The sequence below is a fragment of the Anabrus simplex genome, chromosome 1 (genome assembly GCF_040414725.1).
Source record: "Anabrus simplex isolate iqAnaSimp1 chromosome 1, ASM4041472v1, whole genome shotgun sequence".
NCBI classification, from domain to species: domain Eukaryota; kingdom Metazoa; phylum Arthropoda; class Insecta; order Orthoptera; family Tettigoniidae; genus Anabrus; species Anabrus simplex.
The window spans coordinates 1,330,767,726-1,330,788,351 of record NC_090265.1 but is presented as its reverse complement, the minus strand read 5'-3'; the positions used below and the strand labels follow the sequence as shown (position 1 = coordinate 1,330,788,351).

Genomic DNA, 20,626 nt, shown 5'->3' with positions numbered 1-20,626 from the left:
CGTCCAGGATATTTTTCCCTCTGGTTGATTCCGTCACTTTCTGAATCAGCTGTCCTTCCCATATTAGCTTATTTGCCATTTGTTGGTCATGCTTCCCTTTCGTTCGCATTTCCTTCCTAATTGACATTTGGTAAATTCAGATCTTCCGCTACAATCACATTTATTTCCATGTCGTTTCCCACATAACTGATTATCTTATCAAATAATTCTGAATCTGTGACAGCACTACCCTTTCCCGGTCTGTACACTCCAAAGACATCAAGTTACCTATTATCTTTAGAGATGAGCCTTACACCTAGAATTTCATGTTTCTCATCTTTAACTTTTTCGTAGCTTACAAATTCTTCTTTCACCAGAATGAATACTCCCCCTTCCATCATTCCTATCCTATCTACGATACACACTCCAGTTCTGTGAGAAAATTTCTGCATCCATCTTATCATTTCTCAGCCATGATTCAACTCCTATTACAATATCTGGTAAATATATATCTATTAAGTTACTCAATTCTATTCCTTTCTTTACAATACTTCTACAGTTCAACACTAACATTTTTATGTCATCCCTACTTGACTTCCAGTTTTCTGTACCCTCATCACCGCTGTAGTTATTAGGATTGGTTTTGTCTCCTTTTTTGTGCAGTGGGTGAATGAGGGCTGTTGTCCAGTGTTCTGGCAGTTCTTCTTTAATCCAGATAGAGACAGTTTGTCGATGGAGGGCAACTTTTGCTGATCTTCCTGCATATTTCTAGATTTCCGCAAAGGTCTGATCTTCTCTTGGCGCTTTGTAGTTTATTAATTTATTCTGTGCTTGGTAGACTTCCTTTATTGTGGGGGGGGGGGGGGATGTTCTCTGGTAGTGTGTTTATTGGGGTGTTGGTGTCCAAATGAAGAAGTTCTGTAGGTTCCTCACAATTTAGAAGCTTGTTGAAATATTTAGCCAGAATTTCTGCATTGTCTGTATTGTTATGAGGCAGCTTACCATTTTCATCCTTCATCCTTCTTCTTAATTATCCTTTCATTCTCCTTCTTAATTATAATACATGATAAAATACACAATTTGACACAACACCAAAGAAAATTGGACGGTTGGTTCAAATGCTATGTTCAAAAACTTGAAAAATCCAAGATGGCAGTGGGTTTTTTTTTTTTTTTTTTTCCAAAGTGGAAAATTTTCCCCTGGTGGGATTGTTTGGGACTTTTTAAATTTCAATTAGAGCATCATACTTGACATTTCCAACAATTTTTAGCTTGTTATTTCAAATGTCAAGTTTAGGGCTATTTATTGTCCAATTAAAGTGGACTGTGTTGTCATAATGAGTGTGCTGTTTGATTTTAACTGTATAGGAACATGTGTGAAATGCCCGGCGATTGCTATCTTTTCAATTTACATTTTGCTTTTTGCCAGTCGGGAGTGCTCCCGCCCCCATCATACTTTCTTGCTGATGTGCAGTTTCCATTATTCCATGAATCTTCAATAAGTCTAAGCTTATCTTTAGCCGTGAACAAGTGATTACTGAATATTTGTAGCCATACTCAATATGTGGTACCTACTTCTAATGTCCTACTGATGCCTTACAGACCAAGGCCAGACAATGCTATAGTATAATATGATCCAAATTTTCTGGTGAAGCATTACCAACCTTATTTCAAATATTCCAAACACCCAAGGTTTTCTTTGCTACATTCTGCAAAATATATTTACGGAGTATTCACATATATACATTGGCAGGTCACTGTGGGTAAGGAGAACAATACAAAGAGGGGACAAGAACCAACATGAAATCGCAAAAGGACAAGGTCAATCTCCACATCTTCATACACTACCGCCTTCGAATAGATTGGCTCTGTCCTCATCAATCGCAGGTTTACATCCTTTCAGTTTGGGCCCCCAGTGAGCTTGTTTCTACTTCTCAGCTTTGTCAGGAGGGTAGTATCATTACTCATTGAGGGGATATCATGACAGATCTTGAATCTTGGTGTGAGAAGTATAGGAAAAGAAGAAAGCTAGATTAAGACAGGGGAAAGGGAAGATAGGTGGTAAGAGACCAGCGACACTAGACAAATACGAAGGGAGGAAGGGAGCCCAATGGGTCAATATAGGTAATAAAAAGGAACAAGCAAATGACAGATTCTACAGTTCCTTACAGATAAAACTGCAGCCTGCTTTTTTGACAATGTGGTGATGATCATTTGGTCTCTGCTGTATGTCTTTTGAATTGATGTTATCTGTATGACTTTCTTATAAATTCTGATGCTTTATTCTTGCTATCAGCTTGTGCCTTTATAGCTAACTACAGTCAGGAGTCCTAGCAGAAAAATCAACTCATCATAGTTGAAGTGAAGTGCCAATAGTATTTTGCTGAATAAATCCCTATTCACCGAGGGTCTTTTATGTGCTAGCCAGGTTCAAAACCACTATCCTGGCTTATCATGCTAAACACTCTACCATTGGCTCCCATACTCATTTTGTTGATAGACAAGTTTAGGCTTCAAGAAATTCAGGGAAACGAGACAAAGACAGGAAGTTCTTACAAAGGATATCAGTGCAAAAGTAAATGATTCTTATTGTTGCACCAGCCAGTACCGTCCTTTAAGCTGGTACGAGTACAAGACAAGGTAAATAAATGCATAAGGATGAAATTAATCACTGGGCACATATCCCACACAAAATAATTACCAGAGTAGAGAAAACTTACCTTTAGATGACAAGAAGTTCCTGGGGATACTTACGATTTAACTGGTACAACTAATTGAAAGAAAGACCAACCAGATATGGAGTTTAAAAAGATTTAATTTTAAAATATTGAAGAGTGATTAACAACTGGAGAAAAACAATGCAATTAAATTAGGCTCAATGAGCTGCAATGTAACAAAGTAAATTAATTAATAAATTAAACTTAGATAACTAGGAAATTAAAAGAAGAAAATAACGGTAAACTCACAAAAACAAAGACGGCCGTCATTTAAATAAAATTAAAAGAAAACAACCTGGTAGCTTAAGTAGGCCTACGGCAAGGGTTAAGTTACTTATCTGCAATCTCAATGAATTTCCACTAAAATATGTAATTACTTTTAGTGTTTCAGACAACACTGGACCAGATTCGATTTTATTGCCATGAGCTTTCGCAAGCGTCAAGATTTAAAAAAGTTTCAATAAAGAACCCAAAATAGGCCCCCAAAACCACAACAGAAAATCGGACGAAAATAAAGAGAGATTCCCCGAAAGGGTAATTAAAACATTAACCAAGAAACCAAGTACACCAGTAAAATAGCGCAGAATACCGAATCATGCTCCAAAGGAAAAATCCACCCACAACATTAAGTCAATCAATCAACAATCATTAAAAATTTGTAAACGTTGCCATGGTTGCAGTGCAGGCAAAATTTTCGAGGGACCAATCCCAAGGGTCCCACAATAATGGAACACGAGAAAGAACAAAAGAGACTTAAGGATAAAGAATTATCAGTAAAAGATAAAATAGAGAGGAAGCATGACATCCCCCCAAAAAAATAGAATCAACAAGAGACTGAACACTAAAAATAGATGCTTGTGGGAACTCTTTCAGGCGTTACACAAATGAATTATACATTTCTTTGGGGCGGAACAAAACCACCCCGTAACTCCCGAGAACATTACTTTAAGAATAAAATAACAATAGCCAAAATTTTGGGAGCAAGCTTATAGAAAATTACAAAAGAGAAACCCATGTTTCAGTAGGAGATTTACCAATACTGAAAAGTTCTTTCTTTTTTTTTTTAATTATTACATTAATTTCAAAAATCGGATGAAGATTTATATGAAGTCACAGACCCATTGATGATGAAGACTTGATGCAGGAAAACATAACTTACAGTTGCAATGTAGCTTCCATGTTCTGGAGACGCGTTGTTTATATACTCACAAATTTATTTGCTGTAGTCGTACTTAATCCACTAGTAGGAAGGTATAACCGATTCTAAGTATAAATTAAGTTCTTGAGGATGAACAACATCCTCGCACATCAACGGTTTTTAACCATAATCTATGGTTACACAGATTGCTCACATAGAACCACAATGAAGTATGCTTCTGATTGCCTTGATAGCTTCCAACAGACAACGGGTCACTACAAGCCAAGGAGAGAGAGGGCCATTACGAACAATCTTCGCTAGCTCTGATTGGCCAGCGACATAGGCGCGGCTAAGAGTCGGGCTCACTTGCGCAGAAGGCAGACACTAGTTTAGTGCTGTTTGGCCCATTGTATACAATGAAGTATGCTTCTGATTGCCTTGATAGCTTCCAACAGACAACGGGCCACTACAAGCCAAGGAGAGAGAGGGCCATTACGAACAATCTTCGCTAGCTCTGATTGGCCAGCGACATAGGCGCGGCTAAGAGTCGGGCTCACTTGCGCAGAAGGCAGACACTAGTTTAGTGCTGTTTGGCCCACTGTATACAATTATAAATACTTGTTTATTCACAAAGTGAGTGGCCGCATGGTTTGGAAGATAGTGGGTATTAAAAGAAAACACTTTTGGCAGCCCTGAAAATGGTATTCCGATGTTTCCCATTTTCACACCAGGCAAATGTGGTTGCACCTTAATTAAGGCCACGGTCACTTCCTTACCAATCCTAACCCTTTCCTATCTCATTGACGCCATAACACCTATCTGTGTCGATGGCACTTGAAGCAAACTGTAAAAAGAAAAAATTGTATGTTCTAAAGACTTGTTTCATTATGGTGTTTTTCTTAATCTTCATTTATAAACAGTAATTTCAAGACTTTTTACTGTATCCATATTTATGTTGTAAATTAGGGTGGACCAGAACACTGATTCCCAGTCAGGGCGTACTCCTCTGAGACATCGTGATTCATCCCGAGATATTGCTGAGCAGCAGGATTCTGAGAGAAGTCGTAGCCAACCTAAACCGATACCCAAGAAGAAGATTGAAAAATCTACAGAGAAACCTAAAGATCAGCCTTTAATTCTGAAGTACATCAAAACACATGTAAGTCTGTAAAATATTACGTTTACAAATTTGTTTTTGTATCACCTGTGCACAATCTTAATGGAGATCCCAGCACCAAAAATACACCTGAATATTTAAGAGGAAGTTACAGTAGTTTATTTTTTATCCAACATCTTTACCTTCATAGTAATCGTGAATAGAAAAATAGGCCAAGATATGCCTAAACTATTGGAAGAAATTAATTAAACCTTCCATTTGCTATACTGGCCCCATGCTACAGGGTTAGCATGTCTACCTCTTCTGTCTTAGTGCAGAGCACTGTCTTCCAATTGTTCATAATAACCTCAAGAAAATGAATTATGGTAGGATTGAACTTGTACAAATGAAGTACTTACTTCTTTTAACCATGCGTGGGGAACTGAGTCAAATGCTTTCTGATAGTCTATATACACTGTGTACAGGTTCCTTTGTGAGTGTATTGCCTGGTGTGTTACAACAGAGTCTATGATTATCTGTTCTTTGCACCCTAGTGATGACTTTTTTCATCCTTTCTGCTCCTCAGTCAGAATGTTATGGTTGCTGATATGTTTATACGTTTCTTCTGTGAGTGTGGATGTAAATAGCTTGTAGATCATTTGTAGACAAGTGATTGGCCTGTAAGCTGATGGATCTTTAGCATTTCCATCTTCCCTATGTAGGAGGTATGAATTCCTGATGTAAGAAATTCAGGACACTCTTGAGGATGAGGCACGAGGTAAGTGAATTGTTGGGCTATTTTCTTGTGTACGCAAGTCAAATGTTTGTACCAGAAATTTTGTATTTTTTCTGTACCTGGTGTTTTCCAACTTTGAGTTCTCCTGGCAGCATTACTCTCATGGCTTTCTTCTATGGTATCAAAACTCATTTCTACATAACCATTATTGTTTTTGCTCTTCCTTAATCCATGTTTTGTTTGTATTGTGGACTGTGTTGATACACCAAATACATTTACAAAAGTCTTCCATGTCCTGCATACTTGGAGGTTCTTCTGCCATAGTTTGCCACTTTTGCCTGAGCGTTCTGTAGAATTGGCCCTCATTCTTGGAGAAAAGATTGTTTTGCAATTTCCTAGCTTGAGACTCTTTGTACCTCTTGAGTCTTGCTGCTTTTGCACACAACTTTTGTTTTTGGGTTTCAATGTATTCTTTGAAATTTTCTCTGTGCTCAGGTTCATTTGTGTGGGTGTTGATTTTCCTGAACACATTCCTCAAGTTTCTGTTAGTTTTTGTTTTAGTTTTGCTACAGAGGTATGCGGAAAGTTGACCAATGGTTTTTCTTAGCTTTTCGATATCACTTAGTAATTGACGTTGCCATGGTGGAATGTATTCTGAATCTGCATTCTTACAAGAGCTTCTGGAGAGGGGTATTAGATTTTGGTTGTTCAGCGTAACCACAGTTACTGTTGTGCAATAAACGAGGGCATTTGTTTCCTCTATGCTATTGAATTTTTCTATATACTTCTTTAGGATGTCATTTACAGTATTTACAAGGGTTTTGCTCATTGGTGTTTCTCGAATTTTGGGCAGTTTTGGTCTGAGGTTGACTTTGAGACCCATGAATTGAGATGGAGTTGCCTTCACTGTTCGGCCTTGTAGCTAGAATTTTTGCAGCTTCTTCTTTAAGATTTTGAATTATTGTGGCAGGAAGTCTGTTGTTGGTTACTATTCCACGTCTTTGGTATGCAACGTTTTGTTCTATGACAAAGGAGCACTGGGGGAATTTGCCCACAAACAATCTGTGCATATCCTTCCTGTACGTTGTAAGGTCTTTCTCTAAGTTCGTAGTTATAAAGTAGGAGCGCATTATGAATTTATTCATTTCATCTGTCAATTTCTTGCTCTGCCTCGGTTTACCTGCCTTGGTGGTCAGCTGAACTGAAACACCTTCGGCAGGAGGAGTAGGTAGCTGTCGAGTTTTCCTAGCTGAATTGTCGGCTGTAGAATTTTCGGGTGGCCCAACATCTGCCCACCTGATCAGTATCATGTCACTGGTGGCATGTCTGCTGTCACATTCAGCACCAGCTCCAAGCGTGCCCCGAGGACCCTCGCGTAGTGTCCTTTTCCAAGGCTCATTTCTATTATTCATTTCCTCCGTCAATGATGGGTTGTGTTTTATACCTACTGCCAGGATTTTAATGAGGCTGCCCCTAACATGGGGTACAGACGTGTTTTACAGCCGCCTCTAACATGGGGTACAGATGCTGCTAGATAGTTTGTGTTCAGTAAGTTCATCTGCCTTCTCCACCATTGGGATATATCCTCTTCTTTCGTCGAGGCCGTTGACCATATTCTCATTCCCTCAGTTGATCCGCGGGTGCTTATTTGGCTAGGTCTTATTCACACCTGTCCTGCATATCTGAAGGAACTTCCCCTATCAGCCATTGGGACGTGCCGTGTCGGGTTTGAAGGCCCCCACCCCAGTGTCTCACGTAGAGTTATGCCTAAGCCCCACTCAGTTCAGGGCTAGACCCCTACGGAAGCTGACAGGGTGGTTGTTGTTGTTGTTGTTGTTGTTATTATTATTATTATTATTATTATTATTATTATTATTATTATTATTATTATTATTATTATTATTATTATTATTGTCTTTTGTTTTTATATCCCACTAACTACTTTTACAGTTTTGGTGATGCCAAGTTGCTGGAATTTTATCCAACAGGAGTTCATTTATGTACCAGTAAATCTACCAACATGTGACTGTAATATTTGAACACCTTAAAATAACACCATACTTGGCCACGATTGAACTTGTCAACTTGGAGTCGGAAGGCTAGTGCTGTATGATCCGAGCTACTCAGCCTGGCTTACTGCATACTGTTTTGTTAACTATAAAACCTTTACCAAGCTAATATCTTTGTTCACAGCCACTGTAAACTACTGTGTACTTTCAGTTTATTGTTGTAGTTCTATTTCTTGTCCCCCTCACTCCTTTATAGCATGTAATCCCACATAAAGCATGCAACCATGCAATTTGTTCTGCTAAAACTGTAGTTGCAGCTGACTTATACACACTTCAACATTTCAAGTACCAAATCGCAAGTCTTTTATTCATATTCTAAGTTGTTTCCATTAAATCCAGTATTCATTTGAACCTTATGTAAGATTTTCTGAACCCCAATCTTTTTACTGATGGTTGGCCTCTACTCTAACCATCCTCCTTTATCTGGGCTTGGGACTGGCAAGAAAGAGAGAAGTCTCTTTGCTGACAAAATTTGTTGGAGGGTCAGAACACAGAAACTGAGATAAAACCATGTTATGGTGGTTTAATCAAATCAGGAAGCCAGTACTGAATGTTGTGATACATCGTTAATAATTAATTTTGTGTGGCTACTATATTTTTAGCATGATGTAGCCCTTGTAAGGCAGATCCTCCAACGAGGTGGACAGCATCTGTCGTGTGTGGGGAAAACTGCATGTTATTGTAGTGGAGGATAGTGTTATTTGTGGTGTGTGAATTGCAGGGATGTTAAGGAGGGTCCCCGAGCCAAGGGAATTAACCATTTTAAGATTTAAATCTCTGACCCTGCTAGGAACTGAACCCAGAATTTTCTGAACCTAAGAGCACTTTGCTGAATATTCAGCGCAGGAGCCTGTTCATAGTAATATCTAGTGCTGATATTAATCTGGTAATGTCATTTCAATGACCCATGACTGCATATCAAATATCTTTTTATATTAATTTTTATTTCAGGTGAGGGAAGTGTTTCATGCTCCGCTTGCTGTCCTCATCAAGGGAGCGGTTATACTCAGTGAAGACCATTTTGTGGACATTCTTCCAGTAGCCTGGGAGTTGCTTCTTGAGGCCAATCAAGAAGTTGCTGCTACTGCTGCATCTCTGTTCATCCTTGCTGCTGTTCGAGCACCAAACCAAGCTTCAGACATCATGCATCATGGTTTACACCATCAGAATCCATCTGTCAGGATCAATGCTATTCTGAGGTACTGTATATATGCACCTTCTAACTTTTGTTTTAACTCCACTTACCCTATAGTTAGTAGTTCAAAGAGCCTTACATTAATTTCATATTTCAAGATTTAAATATGGATCACTGAATTTACTGTATCTTTGGACAATATGTGGGAGAGCTCATATGATACTTCTATTAATCTCCTAAGTAATATGTTTGCTTTAAGTTGCTACATTGATAGTAGCCTATTTTCTCTTACATATTATAAAATAATTACTGTAACAATTAGATGTTATGTTAAATATGTTACCCATTAACTGAAATGAGTACTGTTGGATAAAGCCCCTGTAGACAAAGTTCCATTAGCATATTATAGTTGAGTGTCAACAATCACTGTACATCAGGCGAGTTCGCCATGCGGTTAGGGCCATGCAGCTATGAGCTTGCAGCCGGGACATAGTGGGTTCGAGCCCCACTGTCGGTGGCCCTGAATATGGTTTTCTGTGCTTTCCCATTTTCATACCATACAAATGCTGGGGCTGTACCTTAATTAAGGCCATGGCTGCTTCCTTCCCACCCATAGCACTCTTCTATCCCATCGTCGCCATAGGACCTATCTGTGTCGGTGCGACGTAAAGCAAATTTTAAAAAAAATTACCTTATGTCATGTGAAGAACTTGAGTGTAGCTATTCCATCATGTATAAAATGACTTATAAAGAATACATGTATTTGTTTTAACCCACTTGCATCTGTCTGCAGGGCATTTAACAGCACCATATGCACAGGATTAGAAGGGATTTGGTTGCAGAAGACAGTAGTTTATTAATAATGGAATAACTTTAACATTTTGCTTGATAATTTTGAATGGTTTGAAATGTGTTGAAGAGAAATGTCCATTTTACAGTAATTCTTGAGTACATGATATGGCTTGAAATATTCGAGAGGTAGAGCCACACTTCTTCTTAAGCCGTCGTCTCCAAACGGAGGTAGACAATCCACACGGCCAGCTCCGATCTTGACGTTGCAGCCATGCCATATGGATTTACTGGAATATCTCTCAGGATCTTTATTGCAGTGGTTTCCCATTGCCTTCTGCATCCTAATGCCGTTGACCAAACTGGTTCCTCCGCCTTTGGAAACAATTTCTCGTCCCCAGGACAATAGAGTGCCCTTAGCCATACCCGCTCATCCACTCTCAAAGAGACTGTTGGCACTTGGTATAGGGGATCTCCTTATACCGGGAGATAATTGGTCCCTTCATTTGTTAGCCGCCTGCATATAAAATATTATTTTTATATGCAGTCGTTGCCCCCTCTCTACCGCGGGGAGGTGATTGTCAGGATTTCACCGTCAATGAAACAAGGACCAAATGGCATTTCCTTGTTTCTCTGGTATATCATATTGCCAAGTTGTCTCTTTTCTTATCCTCTTCTCCAAACAGACAATGCAGTGTTTTGCTGACTTTGCTCCTTTAGCAGCTGTTGATATGGTATTGGTGGGAAAATAACTCTCAGGCAGGAGTGGTATACAGTAAAACTCCTTACTTTGGACACCCCTATATCCTAGACAACCCTTTTGATTGGACATATATTGAATGCATCGTTTAATTCTCTATACATGTACATGTTAAAAATTATTTGTCAAGGGTATAATCGTACCTCTTTTCAAAAAGTGGGGGTAGACGGAAATATATTAACTAACATGGAATTGCTCTGCTCTCTCATGGTCTAAAACTTATGGAAAAAAATCATAGAGACAAGATTAAGAGGTACTGTAGAACCTTTATTGGAAGAGGAGCAATATGGTTTTAGGCCTGGAAGAACAACTACAGACCTTGTTTCTCTGGTATATCATATTGCCAAGTTGTCTCTTTTCTTATCCTCTTCTCCAAACAGACAATGCAGTGTTTTGCTGACTTTGCTCCTTTAGCAGCTGTTGATATGGTATTGGTGGGAAAATAACTCTCAGGCAGGAGTGGTATACAGTAAAACTCCTTACTTTGGACACCCCTGGTTTACCTTTTTCCCAGTGCTTTTCCATTAACATCCTGACAGCAAAGGTACAGACCTTACCTTTGCTGTCAGGATGTTAATGGAAAAGCACTGGGAAAATGGTAAACCACTTTTTCTTCTATTCCTAGACATTGAAAAGGCTTACGATTTTAAATGGGGAAGAAATGAATTTTTCCTTTCCAAATGAGTCCACCTTATCAATACAACATGTAATTACAAAAGTTATATGCTAAAATTATTAAAACAGGACATATTTCGCCTTCTTATCAGGCATCTTCAGCTGTTTGAAAGAGATTATAATCATTGAAAAGCACTAGGCTACTTGGATTGAGTTCTTAAAATTTCTTCTTAAAATTCTTGCGAACAGTATTTTCTTTGAAATGTTCATAAAACAGGAGACATGAAGATGACTTCATCTAAAAGGTTCATAAAAAATGACACTAGAATAAGTGTAAATAATAAAAATGATTATCACACGACTTACAAAGTCTTTTAATTACTTATTGAAAACCATATCATTTGAACACAAAAGCATTTGTCTCCTCGTATCTGTGGTTGTGTAGCGCTGCACTTGTAATTAATGTCACTGCTTTGGTTTGCAACAACTAAAGGACCTGTTTTCAAATTCCAGCTTGATGGTGGTGAAGTAATCAAAGGCTAGGATATTGGAGTAGCAGGAATGAGGATTGGTGGAAAGAGGAGAATAATCTGCCCTCCACATATGACAAAAGTATTGTTTCTGAGTAAGAGTCTTGAGTAAATGTGAACGGTATATTATCTCGGTAAATGGAATTCAGAAGCTCGCTCCATGGATCATTGGTAGTGTCAGCCTCCGGATTCCGAGCGGCACTGGTAGTGAATGGAAGGCTTTGAAAGGATGTTAGTGGGGATGTTCTGAGTAGGGGTCTTCATGTGCCACACACAAAAGAGCAATCGCTCTCCTCAGTATGGTATGAGCGGGCAAGAGGTGTACACGTCCATTGTGCAGTGCATCATCAAGTTTCTGGCGATAGAAGGCACCAAAGCTTCGGAAATTTTGAGAGGGCTCTGTGCACAGTTTGGGGGTACAATCCTTTATAAGGTCCAGATGCATGAATGGCACAAACAATTTTTGGCAGCACGGGAAGAAGAGGAAAATTAGCCCCACCAAACTCAACCGCCCACAAGCATCACTGTAGACAACATTCATGCTGTACGTTACCTTATTAAAGAAGATCGGGGCATAAAAAATTTTGAAATTGCTTCACTCTTAGGAATAAGCTTTGGAAGTGTTCAAACCATCATCAATGTTGAACTCGTCCTTTGGAAATTGTCTGCCTTGTGGATTCCTAGTCTTTCCACCCAGGAACAAAAAAATTCTGCCAGGATATTTGTCGGAGTCATCTGAATCGCTATGAGGAGGAAGGATATGATTTTTTATGTCACATTGCGACTTCTGATGAAACTTGGGTTAATCATTACACCCAGGAGTCAAAACAAGCAAGCATGGATTGACGGAATCGAGGTGCAGCTGGGCCAGTTAAGGCTAAAACACTCCTTTCTGCTGGAAAGGTGCTTGCAACTGTTTTTGGCGACTATGCAGGCATTTTGCTTGTGGATTTCTTGAATGAATGAAGGACAGTGAATGCAGCCTATTATTGCAGTCTTTTGGTCAAGACAAATTCGCAGCAAACGTCGCCGGCAACCGATCCGAGATGTTCTTCTTCTGAATGACAATGCAGGGTCACACACTGCTGTTGTAACACGGGAAAACTGGACGAAATGCATTAGACACCCCTAGAACATCCTCCTTACAGTCCAGACTTGTCACCTTGTGACTACCACTTGTTTGAACCACTGAAAGAAGATCTGACAAAAAAGCGATTTCATGACGATGCAGTGGTAGAGGAGTACTGGTATGTGCGCAAGTGGCTGCACACACGTTTTTCTTCTTTTTTTGAGGACGGCATAAAATATTGGCAATTTTGTAACAAAATTGTGTGTCAAATTCGGGAGACTAGGTAGAAAAATTAGGTGCTTGTTGCGTATTTGTTGGTAGACTCAGTAAAATTGTAAAAATTATATCCGTTTTTTTTTTTATTTACCTGGTAGAATTGATGAAATGTAAAATATGTGTAAGTGTATGGAGAAGGGGACCACCATTAAAATTTGAATAAGACAATGTGGTCTTAGTTGTAGCAATCAAACATGAAATGTGTATCTTGTATGAGATCCTCTTTGTTCAACAGCTCTGCAGCCAACTCACTTAGCAATAGAGTGCCCTGCTTCACTTTTTTCTTTTAACATGTTTTTCCCTTTTATCAGGCATCTTCAGCTGTTTGAAAGAGATTAAAACGACTAAAATGCACAAGGGAGTAGTTCCTAAAATTTCTTAAAACTCATAAGAACAGTATTTTCTTCGAAATGTCTATAAAATGGGAGACGTGAAGATGACTTCATCTAAAAGGTTCATTAAAAAAATGACACTAGAACAAGTGCCCCGGTCTAGAAAGCCAAGAATAATGGCCGAGAGGATTCGTCATGCTGACCACATGATACCTCATAATCTACAGGCCTTCGGGTTAAGCAGCGGTTGCTTGGTAGGCCAAGGCCCTTCAGGACTGTAGTGCCATGGGGTTAGTGGTTAGAAAAAGTGTAAATAATAAAAATGATTATCACATGACTTATAAAGTCTTTTAATTAGAAAAACATATAATTTGAACATGAAAGCATTTGTCTTCTTGTATCTGTGGTTGGGTAGGACTGCACTTGTAAGTAAGTAATGTCACTGCCTTGGGTTGAGCAAACTTATAATAGAATTGATGGAGTGTAAAAATATGTGATTGTACGGAAGAGGAGACTCCTTTAAAAATCAAATAGAATGATGGGGTCTTAGTTCTAGAAATTGAACATGATCTGTGTATATTGTATGAGATCTCCTTTGTTAAGTAGCTCTGCAGCCAACTCACTTAGCGATAAAGTGCCCTGCTCTACTGTTGGTGATATGCACCTCATGTTCAATTTCTACAACTGAAACCCCATTGCCTTATTTGAATTTAAAGGAGTCCCCTCTTCCATACAATTATGTATTTTTTACACTTCATCAATTCTATTATAAGTTTGATGAAACCAAAGCAGTGACATTACTTACTTACAAGTGCAGTCCTACACAACCACAGATATAAGAAGACGAATGCTTTTGTGTTCGAAATATGTTTTTCAATAAGTATTTAAAAGAATTTATTAGTCATATGATAATCACTTTTATTATTTACACATGTTCTAGTGTTATTTTTATGAATCTTTTAGATGAAGTCATCTTCATTTCTCCTGTTTTATAGACATTTCAAAGAAAATACTGTTCTCAAGAATTTTAAGAAGAATTTTTAAGAACTCAACCAAGTAGCCTAGTGCTTTTTAGTAATCTTAAATTTATTTAAATTTTAAATTTTCAAACAGCATAAGATGGCTGATAAAAGGGCAAAACATGTCCTGTTTTAATAATTTTATTATGTATATATAATTTTTGTAATTATATGTTTTATAGATAAGGTGGACTCATTTGAAAAAGAATAATTTCCTCCCCATTTGAAGTTAGATAACGATCAATACGGACCTTAAACTTGAAGTTTATAAATTGCAAGGCTTATGATAGCATACCAAGGGAGCATATCTGGGAATGTCTAAAAGAGCTGGGAGTTCGTGACAGTCATATTGTAAAAGTGAAGATGCTGTATGATAAAACCAGAAGTTGTATGCAAGTGGGTTGCGGGCTGTCCAAATAGTTTGAAACAAAGAGAGGAGTACAGCAAGGCAGTGCTTTGTCACCCCTCCTATTTATTACTGTGTTGGATACCATAAAAAGGGCACTAAAAAGGAAGGAGCAGCAGAAATTGCAAGCTTTCATCTTTGCAGACGACGTGGTGATCTGGGATGAAACCAAAAATGATGTGGATGAAAAGTTGCAGATATTGAGTCAAGAGTTTAAGAGCTATGATTTAAATATAAACAGTACTAAGACAGTGGTGATGAAGTTACAGAGGGGAGATGATAAACCACAAATCAGAATAAATGACACCAAACTGGACAGTGTTCCAACATTTAAGTACTTGTGTAGTATAGTAAGACAAAGTTGCAAAACAGTGAGCAAGGCAACTCAATTTTACCACCAGGAAAGACAACTGCTGTGGGATAAACAAGTACCATTGAAAGCTAAGATGGCATTATAATATAAATCATATTGTTACGTGCCAGTCCCGTGGTAGCTCCTTTCGGTACTTCCAGGAAGGGTTCTCGGCAGCCGGCTTACCTGCGAGTTTCTTGGAGATTCAATGGGAATGTTCTGCCTCTAGCGACGTTTCTGGGCCAAATCACGCGAGCTATAAAAAGGGAGGCAAGCCATGGACAGTCAGTGTTGGACTCGGAGTGACAGTTGGGCTCTGAGGTGGAGTCAGTGTGACACTCAGTGAGTTGGGGTTCAGTGGCTGGGCTGAGGGTGACAGAGATTTTGGCTGTCGCTAGTGTCCCACCAAGGTCCAAACCAGGAGTTGCTGTTGTGGTGTCGATGAGACCAGTGAGTACATGAACTGGAGGCAACAGAACGGAAGACTGTACTGTGTGTTCATGTAATTCTGTGGACTGAGGATCGCCGTGAACCAGCGAGGAAACACTAATCTATCCACAAAGACGCACATGAGATGCTGTCAGTTGGTACAATTATTTTATTTACATGTCTGTTTACAAGTTAACATACTCATAACCTTAATCACTGCTGTCACAAACAAAACACTCACATCACAAGCCGCCATTTTAAAACAGCTGAATAACACAGCACATAGAGGTTACAACCTTGAACCACAGTTGAAATAGATGTCTACCGACTGCCTATATCGGCATGTCAGCCTAACCCCAACACATGTTCACCAATGAAACTCCTACTAAACAATAACTCACTTCACTGTCAAGATCGTCTCTTTATATAGGTCCTGGTCAGGCTTCCAGAAAGATATGTTACAAGAAAAAATATCTTCTTGAAAATTCTAGAGTGTCTAATACACAGATTATAATGTATAGAATATTCTCAATCGTTCTCATGCCTTTTACCATTCTGGAAGTTACAGTGTGTTTCACAATTATGGATTACAATTTATTATACAGGTAAGAATTATAATATTAATTTACAGGTATTTACATTAATGGAACTGATATCAATGTCTATGTACAACACATGTTTCATGACGTAACCTCACACACAATACGATCATTCAACTACGTAATTAATAATAATAATACTAATACTTTCATGACATAACCTCACACATAATTCGATCATTCAACTATGTAAATAATAATAATACTAATGCTAAGTGGATGCACATTACTTCATAGCTCATATACTGGTAAGAATAAATTATAATATTAATTTACAGGTATTTACATTAACAGAACTGATATCAATGTCTATGTACAACACATGTTTGATAATGTAACTTCACCACAATACGATCATTTGACTACGTAAATAATAATACTAATATTAAATGGATGTACATCACTTCATAGCTATACATACCAAAAAAACCAAACTCCATGGCACTACAGCCCTTGAAGGGCCTTGGCTTACCAAGCAACCACAGCTCAGCCTGAAGGCCTGCAGATTACGAGGTGTCATGTGGTCAGCACAACGAATCCTCTCGGCCGTTATTCTTGGCTTTCTAGACCAGGGCCACTATCTCACCGTCAGACAGCTCCTCAATTCTAATCACGTAGGCTGAGTGGATCTCGAACCAGCCCTCAGGTCCAGGTAAGAATCCCTGATCTGGCCAGGAATCGAACCTGGAGCCTCCAGGTAAGAGGCAGGCACACTACCCCTACACCACGGGGCCAACGCTATACATACAAGCAACAATAATAACAACCATAATCATAAAATAATTATTATTATTATCACGGTCATAAAATAACAATAATTATTATTCAAGCTCGATATTTGCATGTTACCCATGGGTGAGAGAACATTGTTTTCAAGTTATACCTGTTATCGCACTTGCGTCAACAAGCTATCGTGAGTGCGAGGCTAAATTGACCTGTGTTAATGTTCGCTGTTGTATCGTCCTGCTGTTGAATTCTATTGAGCTGTTTAGTTTTTCACTGCATGTGACTGTGTGAAGTACTGGACTATCATTGGAGTCAAACCAACAAACAGTCGTCGTGTGTTGTATAGTCAGTGGCACTGTGTTCAAATCCAGCAGTCTATGCACAGCAGCTGTAGGAGGTGACTAGACTTGGGGAGAGTGAAAGTAAGGATTATAGCCATTCCCAGATAACAACTGCATGGGACTTCCTGGTGTGTGTACAGAAGAGAGATTTGTAAATAGACTGGTAATTAGTGTGGTCATTCATAACAGCTTAGAATTGTTTACGTTTAACACTAGAACTGCTGCAGGTTTATCTGTCAAATGCTGCAGTTGTTTTCCTCAATATTATTATGAAAATAAAATCATGACTGTAAACTCATTTTAATCCTAATAAATCCATATTATACACCAATAGAAAGCTGAAAGACTGATCTGCATGAAGATGTCAGAAATAATTTAACAAATTGTCACAATTTCTAACTATCAAAAAACATAATTATAATTTTTTTGAACAAAGGGAACTGTTGAAATAATTTGCTCTATGAAAATAATTTCTGATAGATAATTTATTCCTGAAGTATGATATTCTGAAACACATAGGTATGTTCTTACATTTTCTTCCACAATTCTTCAATTTTCATTTCAAAATCTAAGAAAACTGATTTTTTATAAAGGTATTTTGAGTTCTTTTCATGAATTTTAAACCTACAGCTTATTTTATTTTTCTTAGGACACTTTTCTTTTTTGATATGTCGTGATCAAAGTATTTGTAACAATATACAGAAATATCAACAGTTCACACTTATCCCTTCACTGGTTTCTTCAAACATTGACGTACTGCCAATAAAAATATAACCTGCACCGGCTTGAACATCATTTCGGTTATCAGAATTTACCATTACTTCCGAGGCACCTTGTACTTTGATGTCACTTTTACTACTTACAGGAATAATTTCCTCGTCTGAATTAACACAATAATCGCTGTCACTATCAGTATTGTCACTAAGATCTTCGAAAATCAAGCGCTCGATTTCAGAATCGTCAACAAAGTGGGCTGCCATCTTGATTCTAAGAACATATGAAAGTACTTTCACTTCTACAGCTAAATGAACTTCTCCATACCATTGCTTGTTTTTCAAAGACTTTCAAAACTGAAAATAAAAGTGTCAGTATTTAGCTGGTATATTAGTGCCACCTGGTGTCCAGTTATACATCTATGGCAGAAGAACGACACCGTCCGTCAGAAAGACTATCGCACTTGATGGAACAGTGCACCATCTTCCAGAAAGACGGTGTGCAGTTCTAGGGTTAAATATGTGTGTGTGCATTTATTAGGTCATCCTGAAATAAATTAGAGTAATGAAACAGATGGAGTTTTATTTCTGTGACAATATTATACACCCATCCTCACGTATAGGAGGATGGTTGCCCAGTTGTACTTCCTCATAAACCAATAACCACCACCACCACCTCATATATAGCTTGGAAACTACCACATTAACGAGACAAGACAACTCAAAACTCCAAGCTGCAGAAATGAAGTTCCTACACACCATGATACAGAAGACCAGGAAGGACAAGTTCAGGAATGAAAAAGTCCGAGAGGAGGTGGGGTTAAGAGACTCCCTACTAGAGAGGTTCTAGAAAGCAAGACTGAAGTGGTATGGCCATGTAAGAAGGATGAGTGCAAGCAGGACTGCAAGAAGAGAATATGAAAGAGAAGTAAAAGGAAAAAGACCAGTGGGAAGACTCAGAGAAAAGTGGACCGATCTGGTGAAAAAAGATGATGAGGAGAGAGGACAAGATTGGGAGAAGATTATGAGAGAACAATGGTTCATGGGAAGACAAAGATGGAGGGGGCGCATACACCATACCCGGGCAACTGCAGATGGTCGATGATGATGATGATGATGATGATGATGATGATGTTTACAAGCAAACAGATGCTTAGTACATTATAAATGTAAAATTTTAAATAATTTTTTAATTGGAAATTTTGTATGTAGGTTTCAGGTGTTGTGGAAGCTGCGCTACCAAGTGTGGCCTCGTATGGAAGAAGGTGCTCATATGACATTCAAGGTGCCCCCTCCAGGAATAGAATTCACTCTGCCGTCACCTAAGATTGGTATTGAGTCTCTACCTGTGGTGGATCCTCCATGGATGCCTCAAGTCAAGACCAAAGTGGAAGAAGTCACTATCAGCCAAGAAAGCCATGTAAGTACCTCTATTTTGAGTAGGTTTACCCCTTAGCAATGAGGATATCCACATATATCCTATGTCGGGTAATGCCTGACACTATATTCTTTCCTATATAACTCCTTTGTCGGGTTACGCATGCATGAATTACAGGTACAGTAAGCTACTACCATCTTTCAATGACAATTTGAAGCCGTGTATAGCTATAATCTCTTTGAAATCAGGCTTTAGGGGCATTCTTTGAATATCATGTGAGTTTGTAAACAGACGTTGTTTAGCAACATGGCATTGTTCGAGCAGCACGAGAAGGAAATAGTCAGACTTTAGATGAAAGTGACGTTTATTTCAGCGATAGTGAGAGTGGTTTTAAATTAAATGATGAGGAAGATATTACGGAACTAGATTATGTTGGTGAATTTAGTGATGAAGATCCTGGTAATAAGAAAAGTATACCAAATGGCAGTTCTGGTACCTCTACTGATGGCTAGAGGGAATACCGTGACACGGACTTGGACTTTAAAAAAACCCCATTCATGGGTATGTCAGGTTATAAGCTACCGCAAGGGATTAGAGGTAGCAGTGATCAAGATTCCTTCTGTACAATAGCCAAAGGAGTCGAGTGAAACACAGACAATACAGAAGGGAACAGATAAAGCAGTTGGGTGGAGATGTGCGAAACAAGGACTCGTGCAAGCGTGGTCGGCCATCCACTTCTCATCAAGAAGAACGTCTAAATGGTCGTCCCCACTTCATTTATTCTCATCCACAGAGGAGAACTAATGACTGCAGTTTGCAGTGACCGTAAAGTGAAAGGGTGGGGGGCGAGGCAGTGTTGTTTTGCAATACTTGTAGAATAAAGCCTTGGTGAGTGCTTTGAGAAGTTCCACACAATGCACAATTGCAGATAAAAATGACTGCCTGAGATAATTTTGGGCTTAAAAATACTGAACATTGTACCTACTACTACTTATTTTGTGTTTACTTTATTTGATTTTCATAAATATAACTAGAAAATGTACCTGTGCTTCGCTACGGTATTCTACATTGTATACGGATATCAAAGAAAATACTGTGCGTGCAGTAAATAAAATTGTTTTAAAATTGCATGTCTCTTAGCGTTATCCAAGAAATAGTATGGGGAGGTCCCCATACTTTGTTTCCAATGTAAAGTGTGGGTTGTGGAGTAGTAATGATTAACGGGAGGCTCACTTGCCTACTGCCATTCACAATCGAGTTGTGAAGTTTACATTATAATTGCAGGCCCCATTGCCTACTGCACGGTCACAATAGATTTGGGGAGTTTTCATTACAACGGCAGACCCACTTTCTTACTTCCAGACAGATAACAGTTGAGGAGTTTTTATTATAATGGCAGGCAACCTTCCTACTACCTGTCAAA

General features: G+C 38.7%; 1 protein-coding gene across 1 annotated transcript in view; it reads left to right on the top strand.

Moving 5' to 3' along the window:
- Positions 1-20,626, top strand: part of unc80 (unc80, NALCN channel complex subunit) — a 1,117,323-nt gene that overhangs the window by 782,746 nt on the left and 313,951 nt on the right. The window contains exons 36-38 of the mRNA XM_067137759.2: positions 4,800-4,992; positions 8,686-8,933; positions 19,038-19,245. Of these exons, the coding sequence (XP_066993860.2) occupies positions 4,800-4,992; positions 8,686-8,933; positions 19,038-19,245 (649 nt within the window). The remainder of the gene's footprint in view (positions 1-4,799; positions 4,993-8,685; positions 8,934-19,037; positions 19,246-20,626) is intronic.